This window comes from Phalacrocorax aristotelis, chromosome 1 (assembly GCF_949628215.1).
Source record: "Phalacrocorax aristotelis chromosome 1, bGulAri2.1, whole genome shotgun sequence".
Classification (NCBI taxonomy): domain Eukaryota; kingdom Metazoa; phylum Chordata; class Aves; order Suliformes; family Phalacrocoracidae; genus Phalacrocorax; species Phalacrocorax aristotelis.
This window is the reverse complement of record NC_134276.1, coordinates 20,703,599-20,729,172: the sequence shown is the minus strand read 5'-3', so window position 1 is coordinate 20,729,172 and position 25,574 is coordinate 20,703,599. Positions and strand designations below refer to the sequence as shown.

General features: G+C 38.5%; 1 protein-coding gene across 3 annotated transcripts in view; it reads left to right on the top strand.

Annotated features, from left to right (window-relative positions):
* MICU2 (mitochondrial calcium uptake 2) overlaps positions 1–25,574 on the top strand; it is a 143,950-nt gene that overhangs the window by 87,200 nt on the left and 31,176 nt on the right. For 2 of the 3 annotated variants that reach the window (XM_075083411.1, XM_075083427.1), the window contains exons 3-5: positions 19,589–19,620; positions 19,735–19,810; positions 24,476–24,523. In XM_075083411.1, coding sequence (XP_074939512.1) covers positions 19,589–19,620; positions 19,735–19,810; positions 24,476–24,523 — 156 coding nt within the window. The remainder of the gene's footprint in view (positions 1–19,588; positions 19,621–19,734; positions 19,811–24,475; positions 24,524–25,574) is intronic. The other variant, XM_075083417.1, reaches the window with a different exon arrangement.

The following is a 25,574-nucleotide window of genomic DNA, read 5'->3' as shown; positions in this document are numbered from 1 at the left end:
TACAGTCCTGCCATCTAAAGAGAATGAGCTGATAACAAATGCAGGGTTTCCTGACAGACTTATTTTGTTCCGCATATTGACCAAGCAAAGATATCTATAACGGAAGAAAGGCACCGTCCAAAACAAAATTGCTTGCTTTTAGATGCAGTGTTTCACACTGGATTACCTTTGTAAATATTTGCCTAATTCTATTATCGTTAGTTATTTTATGGAAGGAAGCAGCCACTTCTTTATAAACAGTAGCAAACAGTAACTGAGACGTGGTAGTGTGGCACAGTGTTTGTGCCGGTACAAAACACCTACGACAGCGTTTTGCACCAGTTAACACAGTGCATGCTAAATGCACCATTGGGATTTTTGGATTCATGGCTATATGCCACGTAATCTCATGTTAAAACAGTGTTACAACAGGTATGCGTGGCAAACCATTGCAAAACCAATCAAGTTCTTCTGGGTAGTCTGGGATGTTCATGTAAACCGCCATATCTGATGCAATGATAGTTTAGTGAAAAAGCATTTTCTGTTACTCTTCTTATCATGTAAAATCTTCTCAATGTCTAGTAGTATCTAATAGGAAAAATATGAACTTGCTGTGTTGCATCAGAAATTCTAGCGTTTTTAAGATATCAGGTATAAGAAGGATAAAGCTCATCCAACTACACTGAATTTTCATTGCAGTGCAGGAGTATATTTAAAAGATCTTTCCAGCTTCATGTAAAACTTGGCGTCTTAAACAGTTGTGCATACTTAGGCTCATATTCCAGATTATACAGCCAATATTGTGTTAGAGTGCCTTCGTGGAAATAGCATCTCTGGTGCGCTGTTGTTGTAGACCATATAAGAAAACCTGTATTAAATTTTGAAAAGGACTACAGATACAAGAATCCTTCAGAAAATTACTATTTTGCAGTATATTAAATCTGGACTGTGTTTATATTCATTTTTGTGGAGAAGATTATGCTATTCCAGAAATACCTTTCTCTTTCAAGTTGAAGACAGTCAGGTTAGCTTGCCTGATAACAGTTGATACCTGGTAAATAAAGATCCTGATCCTTCTGTATATACTCAGTCCAGATTTAATGTGTCATAGCATCTTCACATCCTGAACCACTCCTTTATCTGCAGTAAAAGAGATCTTCCTGTGTTCTGTAGCACCAGGGTGCCAGAGGCGGTGTTTCCACGGTTGAGTCCTATCTGTCAGTGAGTAGTAGTATGTTATAAGTTTTCTGGGAGAAGTTGTTTGAGATAGTTAAGCTTTCTGTGAAAACATGTTTGGTGCATGGTTGTGGTATGCTTGCAGGTTTGATATGATGTGTGGCTTCATGTTGTCACAGCATCAGTGTGGTCATGACTGTGAATAATCTGAGGAAAGGACACAGTGCAAGGCTGCAATAGCTAGAAAATTGAGTTCTCCATTGACCTTACTGGAGATCAGTGCTGGTGCAGTTGGTACAGTTTGGAGAGCCAAGAGGGACCAGCCGGTAGGTGGGCACTTCAGAACGAGCTGAGGCAGTCTGTCTGTTTCTGGATCTTAAGTTTTTGCCTCTAGTGGGAGTTCAGATGCCTTAATTTGAGGGGAAATAGTTCTTTATCTAGAAACAGTAGAAATACTGCAGAAATTCCTATAATCTTGATAATGTGTATTTATGACTGGATATAAGGTTTGTTGTGAAATCAAAATAAAGACTAATGTATGTCTGTAGTGGTTGTGTCATGAGGCACTGCGTAACAGAATCAGAGATGGGATTCTTATGGGGAAACAAGGTCTTCCACCCTGCAGCAATCTAATCGGGTCTCTTGGCCAGACTGCTTTTTTGGTGTATTAACCACTGGCCACTGCACTGAGTTATTTGTTCCGTCTCTTTTTTTCAGAAAAACTTATTAGGTTGAGAGTCCAAAAAGTAGATGCAAGAGTCACTGCAACTAGTGCAGAGGTGTTAGGTGACAGCTGGCTTCCAGTGCTGTAGCTCCTGCAGCTGCAGCAGCAAGAAAGCATGCACGGTTGGATGGGGGAGCAGGAGGAAGGATTGAGCAGTGGTGTTGAGAGGAAAGGGAACCATGGAGCAGAATCACTTAAGAAGAAGCAGGTTTTAGGATATCATTGCACAGGGAGAAGGTGTCCTTTTTTTCCTCCTGTTCCATTTCCATGCCTTGAACCATGTTATGAGACAGTGCTGAAGGTACCTGGGATACATTCCTTGTGAGGTCAAATAGGAAAATATATTTTTGATCTGTAAAATCATACTGACATTGTGTTAATTACATTTGTATTTTTGTGGTTATGGCTGCATGAGACAACAGTTAGGTTATAATAAGCTCATGGCTTTGTTGTGATTAATTCTTATTTTTCCCCTTTGTGGCATTGCTGACTAGCTGGAGAATGATGCAGAATCAGAGTTCTTATCTCAACTGACTGCAGTGCTTACTGATTAGGTAAAGACTTTGGCAAGATGATACATTTTGAAAATACACTACTAGCTATTTAGCTTTCTGAAAATCAATTGTTAGTGAGAAGATATATTGCAATTTTTCAACGAATGAAAGCAATTTTTTAAAACTCAGCACAAAAATAGTACCAATAAAAACTGATGAGGCTTCAGCAGAGTTGTGAGCAAGAGGCAAGTGGTCTCAACACACATCTTGAAGGATTTAGTTATTTAAAGTGTGAAAGTTATTGGTTATTTAATGGCATCTGAATGGAAAACAGATTCCTTGAAACAAATGAAAATATATTGTGTGCATACAGAATACTTGTAGTACAAGTAATGGAAAGATCTGGTTATTAATAACAGGAGCCTACTTGTTGTATCAACATCAGCTGCCTTAGAATTTCAGAAGACTTACTGCAGTTTCTGCTTTAGTCAAGTGTTCCAGTTTTGTGACATACTACTGTGATATTTAAAATACTTAACAAAGAAGTCACCTTTTTTTTGTACATACAAGCAAATTCCAAGAACCTGTACAGTCATTCTGGGTCTCTGAATATTTTTCCTATTAGTAAAGATTTTTTATTTTTGTAGAACACCACACACTATTTCAATACATTTATAACATACTGTTGGCATGCCACAGAAAATATCTCTGGGATTTTTTCTGCCACGAGTTCTGACTACTTTTTGACAGATTACTTCAGTATTTTTTTTTAATAAATTCAGTGGAATTTAATCAGTTCTGAAACATCCTGTTTAACTGACAATTAAGTCTTAACAGATGTAGTGTGAAAATCAGACTCAATGAATTTTTATCACGCCTAAATGTATTTTAATTTCTTGCAACACATGTCCTTAACACAGACAGGTATTGGTTTGTACGTAAGAAGTACAATCTGTTTTTAAAATTCTTTGGGTTGAATTCAGATATTTAGAACTGATGAGGATCTGGCGGACCCTTGGTGGACGATAGCGGGTGCCAGGAGTGCAGGTCAGGCTTTTGCCAAAATCTAGCATGTGTTCTAGCCTCACATTTTCAGTTGTTTGTAACTCTTTCGGTGCTGATAGTTCTGTGCTTTTCCTTAGGCCAACACTGAATTTTTATTATATTAGTCATATGATTTGACCTTTTTTTGAGTCATCTTGATATAGGCTGATTTTTTTTCCCCCTGCACGTTCTCATAAAAAATGTTACAATATGGTTTTGGTTTTTTTTTAAATATCTAAGGTAGAACCATCAAGTACCAATTACTTTCCTTCTAGGCAATAATAGCAGGCAAGGTGTGCAGCCTGTTTTGGTAGATGAGAGGAGCTGTCTTTGCTTGCCAAATGGCTGGGGTCTCCAGGGAGATCTTTAAGAAGTTCCACTGCTCCATGTTTGGAAAACACTGGCATCAATTTCCTAAGGGAGAAATTACCCAGGTTATGCACTCTTTTTTACTCCCCAGCCCTGCACCTGCAGGGGGTTATAGCACAGATTGCACTCAGTAGCCTTTCTCGTCTACTGTGAAACAAAAGCAAATACTGGACTCAAAGACTTTTTTCCATGTGTAAAACAAACAGGTTTCTCTTGTTAGAACCACCTGTTTACATGGCAGTGCCCTCTCTTGGGCTTACCAGCTTTGTTACTGCAGAGGAGAGTACAGCTGAGCACCAACACTTTCTAAGTAGTCGAATCAAATCTTCCAGAATTGTCCAGTCCATCACAGAGCGCTGGTCTTCACACCACCATCCATAATGCTGGCAAGTACCTGGTCATTCTGCTGGCTACATCTTTAGCTAAATATCTTTCCTCTCAGACCTGGAAAAGGCTTGTGCACCTGAAAGCATAAGGATTTTTCAGCTATTGCTAACAAAAGATACCATGTTTTCCAACAAATCCTGCCTTTATTCTTACCAGATGAGAGATAATTCAGCATCATTACTAGGTCCAAATGCATCCTTACTGGCCATTCCTGGTTTTTCTAGTTACCTTATCAGTATATAGAAAATGCCAGTATCCTGGGACTTTGTTTACCAAGAGCTGCGATCCTACCTGGCTTAATAAAAATTAAAAAATGGGTTCCTTGTATGGAATTTGAATATAAAACATGGCCAAGTCAGCTGCCATTTGACTTTATCCAGACTATTTTAGTTGTCTTTCAGAGGAGCTGACGTTTGAAGTCTTCAGTACAATACAGCTCGTTTTCCCAAGTGCTAGCCTTCTTTTCAAGCCTCGAATTCATGTCCTTTGTGCCAATACCTCTGATACTGCTGGAATTGCTGGGACAGTAGAGTCTTGCTGCTGCACTGGTATTGGCAAGTGCTAAGTCACGTATCCCACCAGAGAAGCTGCCAGTTCCAGAAAACAGAAGACTTCTGTCGTCTTTTGTTCCGCTCCAAATGTTTTTTGGTTTTGTTTTTGTTTTTCCTGGGGAAGAGTGAGGTGTGTTTCTTCTTAGCTGTGGACTGGATCCAAACAGTTGTGAGCCTGACAGAGCAGATTCTTATAATAGAGAACACTAAAATTAGTCATTTTGTCTCATGTGGATGGACATCTGCTTTTCTATTGGGACTGTATTTAATGTTTCTGGCAACTTCTGAACAGTCACCCGCACCCTGACATAGCAAATATTTCTTCTCTGTGGACTTTTTGGTGATAGAGAATGTGAGAGCTCACTTCTGTTTTACTGTCACTTTCTTGGGAGAAAACACGAAACCTAATGTTCAAAAATTTAATCTGCTTCTCTGGTTTTGTTTGAATTGGCAAAAGAGAGCAACTGTTAGCAGAAAAGAGCAACTTTTTTGTGGTGTGTATGGTGGCAAAGGCAGCCTCTGCTGCTGAAAAAGTAAGAGGGGCTTTTAAACCATTATGGTCAATTTAGAAGTACAGTGGGTAACATAAAATTACTTTATTCTTTCACTAAAAGAAAGCCATCTATTGTTTGCTTTTCATTTGCACCCACTCTGAGAATTGTAAAAAGCCTACTTGAAATTTGATTCAAATTTCAATTCAATCTCTTTCCTCTGCAGCTAAAATAAATGCTTATTTCAGGAGGACAGTCCCTATTCCTTATGCCCAGTACCACTGTAAGGAGAAAAAGGATATCTGCTTAGTCATACCGTTGTAAGAACACTTGTATTTATTACCACAGCTCACCTAAGTTAACATGTAATATCTTGCAATGTGTTTTTAAGGATTTGTATCCTCTATTAGGGTGATACGTAATGGCTTAGCACTTGTTTTTAGCATTTCATGGCTAAGTATGTCCAAATTTACCATATATATTCTAAAAGTCAGCTCCTATTTTAGCAGTTAAAAAACTTAAAGTATAGACCTTTTATATGTTTTTCATGCTCAATTTAAAATCATTAGTAACCACTGCTTATATTGGAAAACAGTGACACAGCATCTCCTCTGCTGCTAGAACACGCTTCTGATATCCAACCTAAAATTAATCACTGTTTAAACCCACTTGCTCTTGTGCCAACATTTCCCATTACCTAAAATAAGGGGGGTTTCTTTTGAATCTTAACCCCATGATACGTTATATATTATATTACCACTCAGCGCTGGTCTTGTTAGGTTAAGCAAACCCAAGCTTATTTTTATCTCCTCTGGCTAGGTGAGGCCATCCATTCCACAGCTTCATGTAGGTAGTTTTATTCCATGCTTTTCCGAATTTGATTTCTTTTTATAAAGTCAGCTTCATTCCCTGGCTCACAGCAGAATCCGCTAGCAATCACTACGGCCTAAGGGATGGAACACAGATTGAAGTCAGGGACTTTTTAAATTAATACTGTTACTGAAACATCTGAATTGTCAAACTGCAGCTTCAGTGAGAGATAAAAATGGTACAAAGCAATGCTCACTAGAGGAAGACGCTTAAACTTATTTAGCCTGTGCTTTATTCGCAGTTGCTACATGCAGAACAGCTTCCAGCACCATAGGTGCTTTGGTCCTTACTTGTAGCTCCATGTGTCTGCTAGGCTAAGGATAGTACGGTAAAGCAAATTATTTTCTCTGTTCTTAGGTGAAGAAAGTTTTAATGTAATCACAGAATCGTGATTAAGACAAGGAAAGAGAGATCTGGCAAAGAATATCCTTTTGGGAGGTTAAGGGCTTGATGCGGCCAGGTAATGTACACCCTTGCACAGGAACAGGAAAAATTGTTCATTTTTTAGTCCAAAATTGCTCTTGGAGGAGAAATTAGTTTTGTCAGAGTAGCTGAGTGTGGCAGGGAGGAGATGATGCAAGGAGAATTACAGTCCATAGACACAGAAGCCCTGAGCTTCTGATGCTGCTACAAGTTAAATGAGAAGACGTTGGTGGGAATTTTGATGTAAAGTGCATTTATGCTTTTAGATTTGTCTCCTCCTCCTCTCTGAACAAATATTTATGTCCTATTTCTGTTTTGACAGACCTAATACGGTGATTCTTCCAGTGTTTAATAAGGTCAGAATTCTTCAGAAAATCTGAATATAAAATCAAAGCCAGAGTGAAGCCAAATGTCTTTTTGAGGTTTGCTTCATCAGATGATTTGAATTCAGGGGAGAAAGCTTTCGTTCCCTGGGGGAATAAGACAATTCTAGAAAAGAATAACTTCATTTTTTTTTAAAAGAGACTATTGATCTTCTTTGTCTAGATTTTTTTTTTTCTTTAGAATGTGAGGAGTTTGAAGTCACAAGGTCAAGAGATGACTTATCTTCTTTTATTCAGTCACCAAAGTCACCCCTTAGAGTGGAGGACGTATTGTAGTTGGTCCACAAGACTTTCTTTTCTACTAGTAGGAAAGGCTGATGGATGTCTTGTCAGTAGTTTATTATTAAACATACTATTGGCAGCATTTTTTTATATAACTTGCAAATTAACCAAAACATTTTGGCCACTGCAATAAGGCGCAATTAACATCTCTTTTTAAGCTCTTCTATGTTTTCTCATTACTTTAGTTCTCTCTGATCTTTTAGGGGATTTCTCGGACTTTTCATGATCCAGCTTCTCTTTCCATTACCATCTTATCTTCTCAATAAAGACAATGTTTCAAATTAGGTTTATGTAACTTTCTTCATTCTGGTACTCTCAGAAACTAGCTGAAGCTAGATTGCTCCAGTAGTTTTTTTGTGTGGCAAAAATATGATAAACCTTTCCTAGCTTAAAATATAGGAGCATTCTGTTATCATTTACATACCCTTGGAGCTCCTGCTGTAGGAAAATTTCCCAAACATCTGTTAATTGCTATGTGACAGATGTTAATGATGTATAAACAAGTCAGGCTCAGCGGGGACTGTTACTGGTTTGCTCAGAGCTTCTGTATGTGCTAATAATGGAATGAGCTAATCTTAGAAGTAGAAAGAAACTCCTGGCTAATTTAAAGGTAAAAGCGAGAATGACGTGGACCATCAACCGAAGGAAAGCAAGTCAGCCACTGAAAGGAACTCTGATTAGGCATGAGGAGGAAGAAAGAAAGAAAAGTTAGAGATTTCAATAATGCCTGAACCTGGAGAGTTATGGAAATAATGAAGTAGGGCTGCGCAGGATCAGTAAAATGCCTAAAGCAGTAGGCAGAGTCGTCTGTAGGAAAATTCCCAAACATGGTTATTAGAATGTCCTTATCTTCTCATGGTGGCAATTGGAAAAAGTAATGTAATCACTGGGGTCATCTGCATTAAAATGGCCTTCCTGAAATTTTCATATAAGGTTGCACTTCAGAGCCTTATAAAGGGAAGAGGTTCCTTCTGGAAATTCTGACATGACAAGATCAGCTTAAGTCAGCTCTAATAGCAATTCCCTTTATCATTAATCATCCTTGTAATCTCCAGGAATCTAAAATATCTGAGGTTAAGTGCTAAAGTATGGCACCTATGCCAAAAGTCTCTTCCCCTAAAACAGCATTTTTAATTATTCTTTTTACTTTTTAACATTTTTTTCCTTATGCTGATTCAGTAATCATTAGTGGGAATTAGTCGCAATTATTAACAATTCTGTTGAAAAGGAAAGTGATACATTAGGTTCCACTAAAATAGACATCCGGTAATTCAGATCATCCTTTTAATAAAACTAATTGCAAAATGGATATGTTTCTTTGGCGAGTGTTCATTCACCCTTTTCTTTCAGTGTATGATGTAAGGAGAGTTTGGGAGGATGAGGAGCAGATGGATAATATCACCAACTGCAAAAACACAAGTTTCTTGAGTAAAACCATAGAATATTAGCAAGTAGATCCAAAACAATCTTGTGTACTTTCTTTTGTTTAGATTTGTCATGTGTTTTAGAAATTCCACTTACCCACATTCAACACAGGTGGTAATTTACTAAAGCATTTCCAAATTTCTTGTAAAGAGGATTATTTCATCCCTTTTTGTCCTCTTATACAAATGTATTTATTGTTTCTTCAAGAAAAGTCTGCTGCAAAGCAGAAGTGAATAGGAGCTAGAGCTGTAAGTAGCCCAGGTCATCCCATGCAGTAACTGAACACCATCTAGTGGGTGTTCACTTAATCCTTTCATTCCTAAGAGAATTTATATTGTTTATAATTTACAAATTAACTGTTCTGTAAACTCAATAGCAATGCCCTCAGACATCTAGTCACTGTAAATTGCATCTTCATAAATGGGGCTTAGGTTCTAGCAGATAAGCGTAATAAGGTTTTGAATTCTTTTGGCATTTACTGTGCTCTGGACAGCAAGACAAAATTTCCCTGCCCTTGAGTTTAAACACAAAGCTCTGATTAATGAAATTATCAACATAGAATTTTTTCCTTTTAATAAAATGGCCAAATTCACTGTTAAATCTAGTACTTAGTGCTCTTACATCTTGACAAATAAGGCAAGAATGCTGTCTGTTCCTTCATAGGTCGTCGGTGAGAACTGAAGCCAGGATACAGTCTTCAGCTGCATAAGAATGTTTTTGCTTTTGATATAAGCAAAGGGGGAAATCTTAAAACTCCATATGAAAATGCCAACTATTGCTTTTCTTTTTTGGTGTTAGTGTAGCTTACAAAAGCACCTAAACTGATACTTTCCCATTGTAAAGTTGGTCAGGTGACTGTATTAGAGAGATGTCTTGTGTTCATAGCCCTTCTAGAAACACATGTCTGCAAGCATATTCAAAACCCAACTGGATATGGTCTTGGGCAACCTGCAACTGAGCCTGCTTTGAGCTTTTTCCAGTTGTCACTGTGAGAAGAGAAGGACATTCTAATTACCACGATGACTTCCAGAGCTTCCTTCCAAATTCAGCTATTTGGTGAATGAGGCAATTTCCCTTAACCACAGGGGAAACCCCTGAAATGGGTTCTCTGAAACTCCTGAGACCATCTTTCGCAATCACCAAAAAGGTGCTATTTGTGCTATTTTCCCTAGAATTGTTACTACTGGGAAGGAAATAAGAACAATAAGGTGTTAGAAAGCAGGTGTTCAGTTTGTGGAGGATGTAGGGCAGCCCTAAATGGAGTCAAATTCTAGACATTTGATGGAAAGATGAGGCACTAGGAGAATGGAACAGGAGCAACAGTTACCACCATCATTAGAATAGTGCAGCAATAGAAATCTCACCAGCAGATTTCCAGATTTAAAAATAGTAGTGCAGAAGGACATCAGCCATCTCTCTCTCTCTCCCCCCCTCTCCCTTCCCCCACCCCCTCAAAGGTCTGGCTAGGGGTTGCTTAGGGGTTGCTGGGATATGATGAACAAAATTTTCCCAAACTGATACTTCTTGCAAAATTCCATTGTAGTTTTCCAATCAGCTGTCACCTCTTGGAACATTTTTTGCAATACTACTAAGAACTTTTACTGCATGTTGCTGTAGTGGAAGTAAATTAATCTTTAAAAGAAAAATACTGTTTTAACAAAAAAGAAAGCATTAGTGGTGGTGTAAATAATTTTGATATGTGATAGGATGAAACAGGGAAAAAAGTGAGCTACTATATAAACTGGATCTAAATAGCTTTTTGTATTTACTGGACTCTTGAGAACTCAATTTATGTGAAATGTCAGTGCTCCCAGTTATTTATCCTCTACATTAATTTAAATTGGCTTGATGCACTAATATGTCAGCTATTTACTGCTTGGACACAAGTACTATAAATGCCCTACATCTGAACAGATTTATGGTAACAGCACTGTGTTTTTCATGCTGATACCATGAATAACTTCAGTTTCTTCACAAAATATTTCCAGTTTTAATTTTTAACTTGTATCAAGGTATTACATTTTTTTGTTTCTGTTCCACTAGGAATAAGCAATATCAACAGTACCCTGAAGTTTGTACTTGGATGAGTAAGTCTAAGAAAAAGCAAACTATTTAATAAAAAACCCCAGTTGAATTAACGTCACTATTGTCTTTTGAACCCCAAGCTACAGTTTAGTATTAATACTATCTTTCAAATGTGTGAACGTGTATTTGTGTGCACATAAACTGGTGAGATAATGCATGAGCAAATGTCTGTTGGAAGCAATAGGACAAAGTAGGTGACCTACGTGGTCATTTCTGGCTTTATCATCTGTAGTTCTTGCATGTTGGGGTGTTCGTTACATCTCACAGTACTTATCAATATCAATACCAATATCAGTATCAATACTTATCAGTAAACCATACAGTTACTTCATAGAATCTTTAAGGTTGGAAAAGACCCTTAAGATCATCGAGTCCAACTGCTAACCTAGCACTGCCATATAGTTTCACACAGTTTGCTATGATTCCTGCTTAGGGGATAAATTGCATCAAAGAAAGAAGGTGAAAATGATAGTCCTCCCTGACACCCTCTTTCTCCTTTTTCCAGGGTTAGTAAGGTAGCCATATGCTAGTGGTAAATTCCCACACAAAGGATGAATTCTTCACCTGGCACCTCAGTTATGTTTGCCAGCAAGTTAATCCAATTTGTAATAATTAACAGTCTTTAATATTCTTGTGCTTTGACTTTAACTGTATTTTTTTTTTTTTGCAGTTTGTAAGATGCATGGCAAAAGTAACAGTTTGTCATGGTAGGGAAGATCTTCAGATATATGGAAGAATATAAATTGTAAAGGAAGTGGCTGAATGAGATATGATAGGGATAGTTGCTGCAGTGGTGATGGTGGCTTTGTATTGAGCACATAAGCTTAAATCAAGTCTTATACAGTGAGGTCAGAATCAGTTTCTGATGCTGTTAAGGTGCTGACCTTTTCCTCCTTCATTTGATTGTCGGATGATTAATTTGCACACTTTCATTCCAAATCCAAATTAATCTCTGCTAGCAATTAAGATGCAGTTTTCTAAAGTTGTGCATGCCAGTTAGATTTTTAACTGTGCCATTTAATTGTTGTTGTTCTTATCCTAATTTATTTGTTCTCCTAATTTTTGTTATACTTATCTTCTCCAGGCGTAAAGTAGATTACAGAGCCCTTAGGCCAGGGATCATGACTTCTAACACTGTCTGGTAGAGGAACAGAATTAAACCTCTAGTGCTATAATGCTATCACAATGGTTTATCTTCATCCGTTGCTAGCTAGTACCTTAACCTAGCATGTGCCCCGGCACTATAGCATTTTAAAACCTAGTCTTTGTTAGCAATAGGAGATGACAACATAAAGGACAGCAATGCTATAGAAATCCTCTCTTCTTTATTTCAGGGTAGGATCAAAGTTTATTAATTGAATCTTCTTGAAGGCTTAGTCTAGTTTATGCTGTTCTTTTTGCTAGATGAGACTGACTACCATCTCAAGCCTAATCCTAGGAATTTTTCTTGAGCTGATGCTCTGCCTGCCGACTCTTTGTGGAAAGTCCATGGTTTGGTGCAGATTCAGGAGATGCCATCCATCCCAGAAGTCTGAACTGTGTAATGTTCTCTCTAGGTTGGTAGGAGTCATTCTCCACCCTTCTGGTCTCAGAAACGTGTGTTATGGATAGAGCTCCTTCTAGGTAATCTTGACTGTCCTTCATAATAACTTTATTGCTCCAACTGTGCAGCCACTCTGCCCATTGAACTGCAGTACACTTTGCCCTTTTATCTGCTTAAGTTCTTAATAAAACAGAATACATGCCCTTAGCACTGCTAACATCCGGCTGATAGATAGGAGTTTGGAAAAAACAGATTACAGATACAACAAATAGAAAAAGCAGTCATGGTGTGAGTTACCTGGTTGCATGCAGAAGGATTCATCTACTCAATTTAGATATATAAAAGCTGAATGTCAGGTCAGAGTGAGTGATTTTAGACCTCTTTAATGGAAGGAAACAGGTATGTCCAAGGCCTGTATTAGACACTTATCTCAACCTGGAATAAATTGTTCTTTTGCTGTCTGTTTCTCTCCCTTGACTATAAAGGGAGCCTAAGGTCATTAGTCAGGATGAGGGTTGTAGACAGAGATAATATCCTTTATTAGACCAGCTGCTGTAAGTTGGAAAAAATTAGACAAGCTTTTGGGCATATGAGCTCTTCTTCAGATCTGAAATAGGAGCAGCAGGTTTCAAAGTTAATTATAAACCCTTTTCTGCGTATGTCCTTATACCATCGTAGTTACAGCAAAGCACCACAGAAATCACTAACTCAGATTTAGGCATCTAATTTTTAGACATCTAAATGAAGCCAGAGGAATCAACCATGAGGTGCTTATTTGGGAGTTTGAGGACTTCATTTTATGTGGCACATTTTTCCTCTGGATGTTCCCTCCAGTCCTGAGCTCAGAACCAGCCCAGGGGGCTGGCAGCCTCTCCTGCTGGGGAGATGCTCATCTGCAGTTGTTCTCTCTGCTTGGCTTCTTGCTGCTTGAGTGTTATACATGGAGTCTTAACTTGGATCACATGCTCCTTTTGCAGCCAAGGGCTGCCATCATATGCCTGTTGGACTTTCCTGGTGTTTTGGAAGAAATAACTTTTTGTATGCCATATATCATTGCAGTGCTTGCAATGCACTACCTTGCGGTATGTAAGCTTGGAAGTTTGACCCTATTATCAGCTTTTCCTGCAGTTTGGACATGTTATTAGAAAGATCTGGGAGCAAGTCACTTTTCCTGGATAATACCTAAGGAAAAGTTGTTCCCCTGCTCTCCCTGCCATCCCCAGTGTGCTGCTGTGGTCCCAGTGAGGACTGAGCTGCTCCCATGCTCTATAGAGTGCGCCACACAATCTGCTTTATCCTGATGCCTTTGGTTATTTTGGCACTCCTGGCACCAATGGTAACTTGGTGCCAATGTCTCTTTAATAGGTTTTTAAAACTGGATTATCTTAATTTTTCAGTCTGTTTCAGTTTCCTGAAGGACTGTGTCATCCTTTGATGTTTTCTCCCCACATCAGCATCCCACGCTTTTTACCCTGGGCTGCCTTACTCACAGAGAAACCTTCTGGTATTGACTGGCTCTGATGCAACTGCTCTTCTGAAATGGAGATTTGCCAGCACTGGCCTTGGCCCAGGACTGTATATTTCTCATTTCCTCAGAGGAATGGTTGCTCTAAATAAAGAAGGACAGATGCAAAGCTTGTTTTGTAAAGCATATCAGAAGCTTCTATTATCGCAAATTGCCTTTTTCTGCTGGGCATACTTGGATTTTAATTCAGGTGGTTCAATTCACTAATTCGTGTGATTGGAATTACTTTTATCAATTGTCTTTCAATGGAGCAATGCACTAGTTCAGTAAAAGCTTTCTAGCTGAAGTGGATTCTTAATTCATTTAAATGGCACGCTCATTTATTATTCAGATATTGGTTTGCCAGGAGCTGCCAGGATCTGACCGCTTGGTTTGTCATGCTTTCAGAAAGCTTTAATTTTTTTGCTGTCCTCGATTTATCTCCAATATCACCATTATTTCAAAAGGAGCCCTTAAAGAACTAATTACTGGCTTGAATTTTTGCCCTTTACATTATTGATTTCATTAGCAGTAAGTACTTTATAAATACATAGAAGAGCTTTAAAGAGCTGAGAATGTAAATAAGGCAAGTAAACAAAGGACACCTTCTTGAGATAAGGTCCTTTTCCAGTATCATAGAAAATATCTGAGAGAGAGCTGGGAATGAAACACAATGAATTTCAATGATCTTCTATTTTAGGGTAATATAAACAAAATTTTTAACGGGGTTTCCCCGAGGAAATTGACATACACGATTCTTATCTAACCCAGCTCACCAGGGCACAGGGACAGGATTCTGAGTGCAGCTTGTGTGAAAGCTGGCAGCCAGCTAAAAGGGAGAAATACAAATTCTTGTTCCCGTGGCAGGCAAGGCTTGCACGGTGGGCTCTGCTGTAAAGGCCACAGCATGAGCTGCACACAGTGGGTTTGGGTTTTTAAATGCCCTGATCCTCAGATTACAACTGTGCTGAAATCCCATCCAGCTTTAAAAGTTTGTTTCACTCATCATTTTGTGAAATCAGAGTTTGGTTGAAATGTGTCATACCAAATGCTGTTCTCTTCTTAATTTTTCAGGAAAAAAAAATGGTTTCCTAGTACCCCAGTATTTCAGCAAATATAGCAATGATTGCCGTCTAAAATTTAAAAACTGGGAGGACTATTTTTTTTTTACTTGTTTATCACTGTGTCAATTTGAAATGGCGCTAAAAAGAGATCCTGGTCAAACCATCTCAGTAACTTTGCTGATAAAAGTGACGGGTATTCATTGTCCTCCTGGGAAACGATAGCTATTTTATACTGTTCTCATTTGAAGTTAAGGCTGTAGAGAAAGGTTGTTTCAAAAATTAATTTTCATTTCCATATTACAAAAATAGAGCAGTCTTGCAGACATGTAAAAGTATGCTTTCTTGCACATAGTAGCAACTTCTCTACTTTTGCTTTGGGATTTGATTATTGTTATAATGGTGTCATTAGTTAGTGATTTTGTTCATTCTTTAGCTCTAAACATCTTTTGTCAGATCTAAGCCTTTCCTTAGCCGTACAGGTGTAAAAGGCTGTTACTGAGTGCAAGTGGGTACTTGTTTAATTCAGCCTTTTCCTAATATTAATCCTAACACTGATGTCAGGTCCATTCTACATCTTGGTGTGAAAAATTGATAGATGATGGAAACACTTCTATTGTAAGAAATATATGTCACAAAATATCCAGGTTTGCCGACAGCAGATTAAGGCTGATGTAGCTGCTCTTGCCAGTGCTTTCTTAATTACAGTTGTCAGCTAACTTTCTGGGCTAACAGCACAGAATTTGTGTGCTTCTAAGTAGACTCCGTATTTATTCAACTTAAAAAGCTAAAATGGCTTTTAGTCTGTGAAAGGTGTGTGTGTACCTCGATGTTGTTTCATGGATCTGCTATAGATGGTGAAAATTAGATGATAGCATCTGTAAAATATGTAGAGACCCATGAAAATATTCATTGTCCTTTAAGCCAGAATTCCATCAGAGTCTTGGCAGGTCGGGGGGGGGGGGAAGTTGTTTTCATCCATTCAAGTTCGAAACAATAAAAATTCCAAGTCTCTTTTTCTGATACCAAAGTAAGGCTGTTACTACTACTGACAAGTTTTCTAATATGTCATTAATTTACCTGTTAGTAAGAATCTATCAGGTGAAAGAATAAAACCACAGAAAAGTGCCTCGTACAGTTCTTTTACTTATTAAATGAAATAGTTCTTAATAATTATAACCATTGCCTGTATTCCTCAGAGAGAGACTTAGATCCTGATATATTTATAGTCATGTGTCAGGAATGACAGCATCAAGATTTAATTGATAGAAAGGAAGAGGCTTTTTTTTTTTTCAGTGTCCAAACTGGTTAAGAAAACTGTTCATACCTTTGCAGTGCATTTTCTGCAAAGAGGAGTTAACCTTCTTTTCCTAATTATTGTAGACAAGGCCTTAAAAGACCTGGTTCCTCAGAGGGCTGCACATTCGATATTGTAGTGGGCAATATTAACAGAGCTTTCGTTGTTGGTGTTTAAAGGGATCTCATTGTTAGGAAGTGAATAAATGGAGAGAATAAGCACCAAGACTGAAATTAGTATTCAAGGAATATTATGAGTGCTACAATAAAAGTAGCTAATGTTTCCAAGTGGAAACTGAGATTTGAGTCTTCACAGGTGATTTTGTATGGTGACAGTACTAATAGAATGTAACTGGATTTAATTCTTAGAAAATATTCAACTAAGTAGTGGAGGAAACTCCTTCTACAGTTTAAATTATTTTGTTTTGATAAGATTGTATTCTAATACTTCACACAAACAGCAATACAAAAAATAACACTAGTGTCCCAAATGTCAGGTTTTTTGAAAAAAAATCCTGGCCTACTGGTACACATGCTTGCTGACATCTGTGTGCCATTTTCATTTGACTAGGTTATTATGTCTTTTTATTTTGAAGGCCATTTGAGAAGAGCACCATTAAAAGTGTCCACAGTTACTACTCTGCTGTATTTACTACTTTGAAAAGTGGAAGTGTTTTTGTTTATCTCTCCATCTGTCCCTTTCCTTGCTGCTTTTTTTCCTCTTTTATGGTAGCAGCAGCCCCTTGTGCAGTCAGCTGTGGTAGGGACCAGCTCTCACCCACCTCATTCTGCCCCTCACCACGTCCTAGTGTGATGGGACTGTCCTCCTCCTTTTCTGCCACACAGCAAAGGCTTCCTCTCCTGCACTAGTCCTTTCACCCGTGCCAAGATACCCCAGTTAAGGATAGCAAGAGCACCTCTGTATCATTGTTGTTACTGTCTTTTCATCTCTGAAACAGGTCAGTTGGCATGTCAGCGTCTTAAATGTCCTCTGGAGGGTGGCCATAGCTGAATGCAAGAGAGCAGATATTGATGGCTGCCGCAGCCATTTGTATAAGCTCTAGACAGTTGCAGTTGCGGCTACAGGCTGGTGAAAAGAGGGTCCATGTGGCTGCAACAGATTTTCTTTCCCTTTCTTAATTTTTGTCACAGTAGGGTAATTCTCATTGAGGATATGTTCCTCAGAACTGGGTAGCTGAAGTGTTTCAGAGTTACTGTGCTGAATACAACATGAAGAAGAGAAACATGGACTTAACCAAGTGTAGAGCCTCACAAACTTGGCCAGCTAGTGTATTGGCTGTAGCTCCTGGTGCTTTCTCCTTACCTTACATCAACTAACTATTCATGCCTTTACTGTTCTAGCTTGCAGAGTTCAGCTTGTCTCCCTTCATCATCCTCCTTGATGCTGGCAAAAGGCTACTGCTGCGGTAGCAGTTGCTGACCCAGATGTGGTGCTCTTGGGGCCACCAGGAGAAAGGAATGAATGGAGCTGTTGTTAACCAAATAAAAGTGCGTGGCTGGCTTCAAAACAGACAGCTATGGAGAGCATTTACAGTGAAAATCACTGCAGCATGGTTTTCCCTTTCTTCTTTCAGATACTGTTTTTTGCAGACCTACAGCCTGACTCATTCCCTCTTGTAAGGCTTCTTGCTGTGAGCCCAAAAAGCTTCTGTAGTTTAATTCCACATTGAAATGTGCTGTACAGAGGAGGTGACATTTCAAAGCTGAGATCTGAATCACATAATTTTCTAAATAACCATTCATTAAAATGCTCTTCAGCAGTGAACAGTGTTGAACTGTGGTGTGACATCACCTGCCCAGGACTCAGTCTTGCTGGATATAGGGATTTTTACTTGCTCTCCCGGACTGTTATTAGTCTGATTTCTTTTATCTCAAATGAGGCAAAGTAGAGGATTTCATACTTCCTTTGAGCTACAAGGTATCTATCTGTGTAGCTTTATATATGTATGTGTGTGTGTGTGTAAATATATGTACACACTGCACAAAAATGTATTCATCCACAGGAGCAGGTGGTGCTGGCAACACCTGTTGCTGGGGTCACTCAACACTCTGGTATTAAAACCCTAATTTTAGTTGCTTATAACTTTTGTCAAACTTAAACATTTGGGTTGCAATGTTATGTGCCAGGTGTCTGCCTTAGGCTGATTTGGGGGAGGGGTGTGGGGAGGGGAATTTATCAGCAAAACTGTTACTGCCGGTTCAGGGAGCAGAGGCCAGGGCACTGGTTTGCCTGTGCTGAAAATGAACTATTGCTGTTTGAGATGTTCCAGCAGCTACCCTTGTCTGAAGCCGAAAGTTGCCAGTGGAGAACCCCTGAAGCTGGGCATGTCTTTTGCCAGCGTTATGGAAATTAACTGTTTTACTGAGAATGCACATCTGTCTGGCTAAATTATGGGTCTGCGAAATGCTTGGTAGAAGTTTGTTGACAGCTGCCCACCAGGCTGCCTCCATCATGTCTGTTTCCAAACAGCCGTGCTGTGCTGTTCGGATGCTCTTCAGATGCAAGGTGCCCATGAAGCCGCAAAGTAAGCCTTGGAGTCTGAGTATGGAGCAAAGCAGACTGCTGCACACAGGGGCACTGGTCCTCAGAGCAAATGCAAGCAGATCGGCTTATGCTTGCATAGCATGAATAAATAGGAGGGAATGGCTGGCTGGAATCCAGAGGAACTGGTGATGAAGGAAGGGAGTGATGGGCTGAGAGTGGTAAGAGCGAAGGGCACAGGGTTTTAAGAACTGTATGAGGAGGAATGCTGAGGCGGAGAGTGTGTGACAGCGCAGATAAACTGAGCAAGGATGGAGCACAGCTCCTGCCAGTCCATGACTGCAGGATTTCTGTGGTCCCTGCCTAACCAGCTGAAACGTTCCACTGACAGTAGTACATCACAGCTCCTCAAATGGGTGATTTGCACAGGAATACAAACTATACTGCTGACAGTGCCTCCCCTATTCAAGTGTACAAACTTGAACCTAGTAATAAACACTTAGTTTGCATGTTTTCATCTGATGCTGTTTCAGGAGGCAGAGTTGTTCAGTTTACTTCTGCTTAATAGAAACATGAACATTTTCATTCTTTTTTCTCTTTTTTAGTATTTCTTAACCCTTGTGTACTCAGCCTGCACTATGCATGCATGCAGATCCCTTTATAAATACTACAGTTGTTCTTACTGTAGAATTTTGCTTTGGAATCTTTACTACCTTTGTAGCTCACAGTACGCAAAATCACACTAGTAAGTCAGTCATAGATACTGAAGTGGTCTGTGGTTTCATCTATGTTGTAAGAACAGTTGAAAAGACTGCTCATATTATTTTTAAATGTTGTCCTTTCTTGATCGCTGTGGGCATTAGAAACAAACTGCTTGTTGCAAAATATTCTGTTTCATATTACTTGGCATTTTCCCATAAAAATCTGAAGAAATGCCGCAGAACCTGATCAAAGTTTAAAGTCAGTTTGTTATTGAATGATGATTTTTTTAATTATAGGTAAAGCCTCAGCCAAGAAACTGACAAAAAAGGTAAGCAAAATGTTCCCTTCCTTCTTCAAAAGAACTTGCATTCTTTTTGTTACTCAGCTGAATAGACTTCTCTTTCCAAACTGTCTTTATATTTTCTTGTTTGTGTCTTTAAAGGAGGTAGATGCTGCACTGCTGTGTGTTGCCAAAGCTAAACCAGGACCGACCTTTTTTAGAGAGCTTGGTGATAAAGGTAATGAGCACTTTTGATACTGAAAAATACACCTTGTTTTTTATGTCATTATATGGTATGAATCAAATGTATTTTTATAGAAGGTTTCATGGATTTGACTTCATCCCCATCTAGCCAGTAACTGCCTCCTTGGCCAATTTCTCAGTTATGCAAGAGAGAGTAAAGAGGCAGGGCTGGGAATTGAAAGTCTTCTGAGGTGCAGGAGATGTGAAAGAAATCAGAAAACCTACTTGGAGAAGAGAAAGAGGCTAAAGGGATGACTTCAGCACAAAATGGACTTAAGACTTGATAAGCTGCCGTTTCACTTTATAACTTAAACACATGGAAACTAAGAATAAAAATAAAATTTGTGTCTAGTTATGTAAAGTGGCATCCCTGATTCCAAGAGCAGTTGAACTTATTTCTCCCTCTTCAGGAGCTTGGTGGTCCTTCACAGCACCGATGTGCTTTGGTTTCTTTTCACTCAGCATTTCCACCTTATATCAGGCTACATAAAGAGAAAACTCTGAGAGCCGGGTTATTGTTTGTATAACAACAGGGAATTAAAGAACACCAAATAAACACCTCGTTAGCATAAATTAATTGAAGGGAGAAAACAAACAAGAGGATCAAGAAAACCAAATAGATGAGTAATTAACCATTTCACCAGTAACAAAGACTGAAATCCCCAAACTAATGAGAAAGACTGACAGCATCTATTCACAAACTTTCTGTATCATCGTGTTCAGCCTGAGTCCCTTATCCCATGGATGTCTCTGGAAAACAAAGCTGCCTTTGCACTGCTGCCGTTCCTTGGCAGGCATGAGTCACACTTTCTCCATGCACAGCAAATGCCTGGGCATGGCTGGCAGCTTGTGCAAGAGTGCAGCCCTCAATCTCAGCCTGTAGAGTTTCACCTGCCCTTTTGGCCTCATGTCCTCTTCTGCATACAGTTCATTTCTTGCATTCTTGTGCAGACATGGAAGGGTCTTCAGCTGGGTGTCTTGCTTGTCAGTCCACTCCTGCAAGCCCCAGCATACCCCAGCAGCCCTGAAACATCTCTGAGCAAGTTGAACAATTTTTTTCTATCCTAGGTAAGTCTGCATTTTGTATTGAATAGTCATTCCCTGCCTTTTCAAATTACTCATCATCATGTGCTTTCCCAGGATTGGGTTTATAGGATTCCCAGTCTTTAATTCTTGGATATTCTTTCTCTATCCCTGCTTTTTCAGAGCCTTTCTTTTTCTAGTGGTTGAAATTGCAAATCCCCAAATCCCTCTGCCTGGGAAAACTGGGAATCCACCAACAGAAAGTGAAAACATAGCAAATCAGCACAGCCTCCTTTCCTGCACCTCTCCCAGCTGACTGCTTGGCAGAAAGTAGCTTGGTGGTATGCCCAGCCTGGCACCTTTTGCATTCTAGGCAAGGCATTGATGTCCTGTGCTTAGGACTGCAGGTCCATATACTCTGTCCTCCAAAGGTCAGGTAGGAGTCTGAGATGACGCAGGATGATGCAGTGCAGCCATCCATATGTCTCCACACAAACAGAGTTTTTACAGTTTTTGGTTATGGTGCCGCTTTAGTGACTTTGATGCTTTTGCTTTGAGATGCATTATTATTACATTTTTAAATGTAAATATTTATGTATTAGATACTACTTTCATGAGTACCAAAATAACGAATCTACACCTGTTCCACAGTTTAGCTGAGATTATTTTAACCGCCTTCAAATTGTTTTTTAAATACCAAGTAGAGGGAAAACTGTCATCAGTCCAGTTTGTAAAATGTAACACTAGGGAATTCTGCCTTCTAGTGGGCAGTTTTAAAACTCATATCATATTTTGTGGCTGTACTTATTATTTATTCAGCAATAAGAATATTGTACTGTCAGCATTTGCTATGAAGTTTGAGGGTAGAGATTTCCAGGTGAGGACAGAGAAGGCTTATTTAGTGTTAGAAAATGATAGTATTTTGCCAATGCTAACTGCAAATACTTGACTGCAAGTATGTTGAGTCGTTCAACAGTATGTGAAGCTTTTATCTTTTAAACTTTGCTTGAACATTAATATAATTTTCTGGGTTTTTTTAATTTGTTGCATTGCATCTTTTGAGTAACTTTGTAATGAATGCTGTAGAATAAAAAGAAAATTGTCAAAATATATAATTTACTTTATGGATAAGGTAAATTGGCCATTCACTACAGGCAGTAAAAGGAAAATAAAATTAAAAGAAGAATTTCTATGGAAATGAGTCCACAAGTTAAAAAAACTTAAATTATTTTAGAATAATCAGTCTGCCAGAAAATGTCAGACAGGCTGTGGATTTGCTTTAAGGCACTGAGACATATTTTAAAGTACAATCAATAACTTTTTTTACATATATTTATTATATTTACCCTTTTACCTATTCCATTATAGTGACTTTTCGGTCGGCTTACAATAAGATGATGAAAACAGAGTCTGTGTCACACCCCTGCTGTTTTTTGCAAGGCTCTTCTTTCCAGCCCTCTGCAATTCGAGGGAATAGAGCCATCATGCTTCTCGCTTGAGCCAATAAGCAGAGTGTTGTCTTTAAATGGGTCTTTTCTTTACATCCTACCATCTCCATATAAAGTTTTCAGATTTTTTCCGCAAAATTTTATAAGGTACAATGTTCCCCATCTACCCATATAGCTAAAACACTCTAGGCGCTCAGCATTTTTATCCCACTTTTTTTTCCTCAGAATTTAACAAACATAATCTGCCATGTTAATATCCTTTCAAAAGCTTGGATAAAGATTTTTTTTTTACGTTACACCTTTGAGTGTGTCATCTCTTCTTTTGTATCCCAACACTGGACTCTCCTTGTTCTGTTTTATCTAGCATAAGCTGCTTGTCTTCACCTTCCAGGTCTTCCCTAGACTATCCCTGTGCAGCACATCTCCAGACAGCTGAGGGGCAGACTCCCACTTCATCTTGGCCAGTGATGCTGGCCTTCATCGCTTGATGGTTAAATTTTCAGGCAGGGATCTTTGTGCTGATACTATTGCAGTCCACAACTGGGAGGTGCTTTCTATACAGAGCTGAAAAGTTACCTCCTTGTCTTTCTTTATATTCTTCCTTTAAACGTTCTTTTACTGTGCGACACACACAAAACAAAATTAGAGAGCAGGAATCTTGATCACTGCCCATCACACTATTTGCTTGATTTCTTTTCCTCCCCTATTTGATTGATCCATTTTTTTATCTTGTATTACGCTTAGGTGTATAAGCTAAAAAAGTGGGTAGGAGTTCTTTCTGTTTGTTTAGTTTCAAATTTGTAGAAATCCTGGACACTTTGTCTAGGAACATGATTCCAGCTTTTACAGCAATGCAAATAATAATTTACATTCTTGCAGTGGCAGGAACTGTAAAACTTGTAAGCAAAACTAAATCTTTGAGTTGAAAGTATTTTTTATTTCCACAATGTACTGTATGACTGTAGTGCTGTGCTGATTTATACGTGATGCATGCTGGATAATAGGGTGAATAGCCCTATTTTGGTGGAGAGGAAAACTGAGATATAGAACCAGAGGGAGCTGGCAACAGGATCAGCATTAGACCTGTCTTTAGCTAAGACTTGTTTTTGGATTTTCAGACTTTTATATTCAGCAATTCAATATTTCTAAACTCTGAAAGTGTTAAGTCACTATCTGAGGTCAAATACAAATGCTGTTGGCTCTGCATAGTAATTTATCAGAAGTTAATTGTTTATCACTGAAGCTTAAGTAGATTCCTTATCTATCAATTAACTAAATATAAATGATAAAAAATAGTTTATCTTTGCACAAAGAGGCACGTTTGAACTTAATTATTTTAAGCAGCTTCGGCATTATACTATGTTTAGCTCACAGGTTAAAAGTAACTCAGTTATTTTGAAAAGTGATTTATAAAAAAGCCCTTTGCATTTTTTCTCCAAACATTATTGCAGGGCAGATGGTTCAGATTCTGTTGTTTAACCACCCTTGTTATGCGTTCTCCATCTTTAGCTTGTACACTATTTTGACGCTGTCACATCTTTGTGTTTGTTCAGGCTTTTCACTTAAGGCGGTATTTCAAAGGAAAACTCTGGAATTTTCCTTCAAAAGGGGGGAAAATACTTTCACCTTGTAGAAAGGACATGTTCCTATTTAAAAAAAAATAGAAGCCTCCTCTTGGCACCCAGCCTAGCGGTACTATCAGCACAATCTAGCAGCTTGGCAGCTTTGCATGTTGCCATGTTCCCCCTGAGAATTAGAGGGAAGCTATTCTCCACCTTCACGAGCCTGCCAAAGGATGGAGGGCTTTGATCCTTCAGGGTAACATTAGAGTAGTTCTCCTCCCAGGTACTAAATGTGACAAAGCGGATTTAATTTATTTGCCTTTTATATAAACATTGAATGTTTTGAGTGAGAATCTGAAGATTTAGTGTAGGCCTTATATTAATACCAAATAAACCTTACTTTCTTGATTAGACATGAACATTGATGAGTCTCTGGACAGGGAATTTTACCTTAAGAGCACTGAAAACAGAAGTAAAAACTTTATTGAAAAATAATGTGGCTTACTTTAATAACCTGTGTAATAAGATGTTAAACTACATTTTTTATATTTATAAGATTCAAACTCTCAAATCTTGCTATAAGTGTATTTTCTTTTTTCAAGTAATTTTTTAATTCTTTTGTTTCAGGGATGATATCTTATGCAGAGTACCTATTTTTACTCACAATCCTTACGAGTAAGTATTATATATTTAAAATACTTATGCGTAAATACTCAGCTACTAACATCTTTCCAGGAACTTTTTCTGGTATTTTTTAACTTCTAAATTTGTACATTGTAGTAAAGCATCAAGAACTATTGTGTATAGAGTGATAAAGCATTAATATAAGTGGAGATAGCTTTAATTGATTGCAACTTGCTTCCATAGTGTCATCCCTGGTCCGTAGCAGTACTTCAAAAATCATGATAATCTCTGCACCATGGGATCAGTAAAGTCCTTCTAGAGACTTTGAGAGAGGGGAGACATTGGTTACAGGACACATAATAAGGAGAAGATAATTTGTCTTCTGGATAGTAGTTTTAGTAATTTTGGACAATGAGATGTTAACAATAGAGCTTATGCAGTGGTATAAAAAGCTGTTGTGTCAGAAAGGTTGTTGTCTATTACTCATGTGTTCTGATCTGTAATGCGTGATATACATAAACAGCAGGCTTCTGCGGTGTTTTTTTGTTTGACCTTTTAATCCTTTTTTTCCCCCGGTTCCTTTTGACTTTATTTCCTCTGAAATAAAGTTGTGCTACACACAGCTTGAACATGTGTTCAAGTGCGTTTTTAAAATCAGAAATAAGAGTCCGGCCAAGTTAGAAAGCTGATTTTAAAATATTTGTTGCAACTCAAAGAAGAGGGATTTTTTTTTTTAAGAAAGCACAACCACATTATAACTTCAGAAGAATACCTTAATTAAAGTTGCAGAAATAGGTGACAAAGATTTAATTTCTTTAAAAATCTGTGGCAGCTGAAAGTAAATTCATGCTGATTTATTGGCTGAAGCAATTAGAAAATTGAAGCAGTATCAGACCAAGTTGTTCCATTCCTCCAGACAACATTTTTTACAGAATTTACATAGGAATGTATTGAACTGCAAAAACAAAGGCATCTTTTGGTGCAGGATAAAAATGCAGTGCTAATGTCACTGCTTTCATGCCTATCAGTTGGAAAGCAAACGTCAACAAGTGTTAGTGCGTCTATCTTTGCCTAACAAGTACCCCATGTCAGCCAGCCCCCA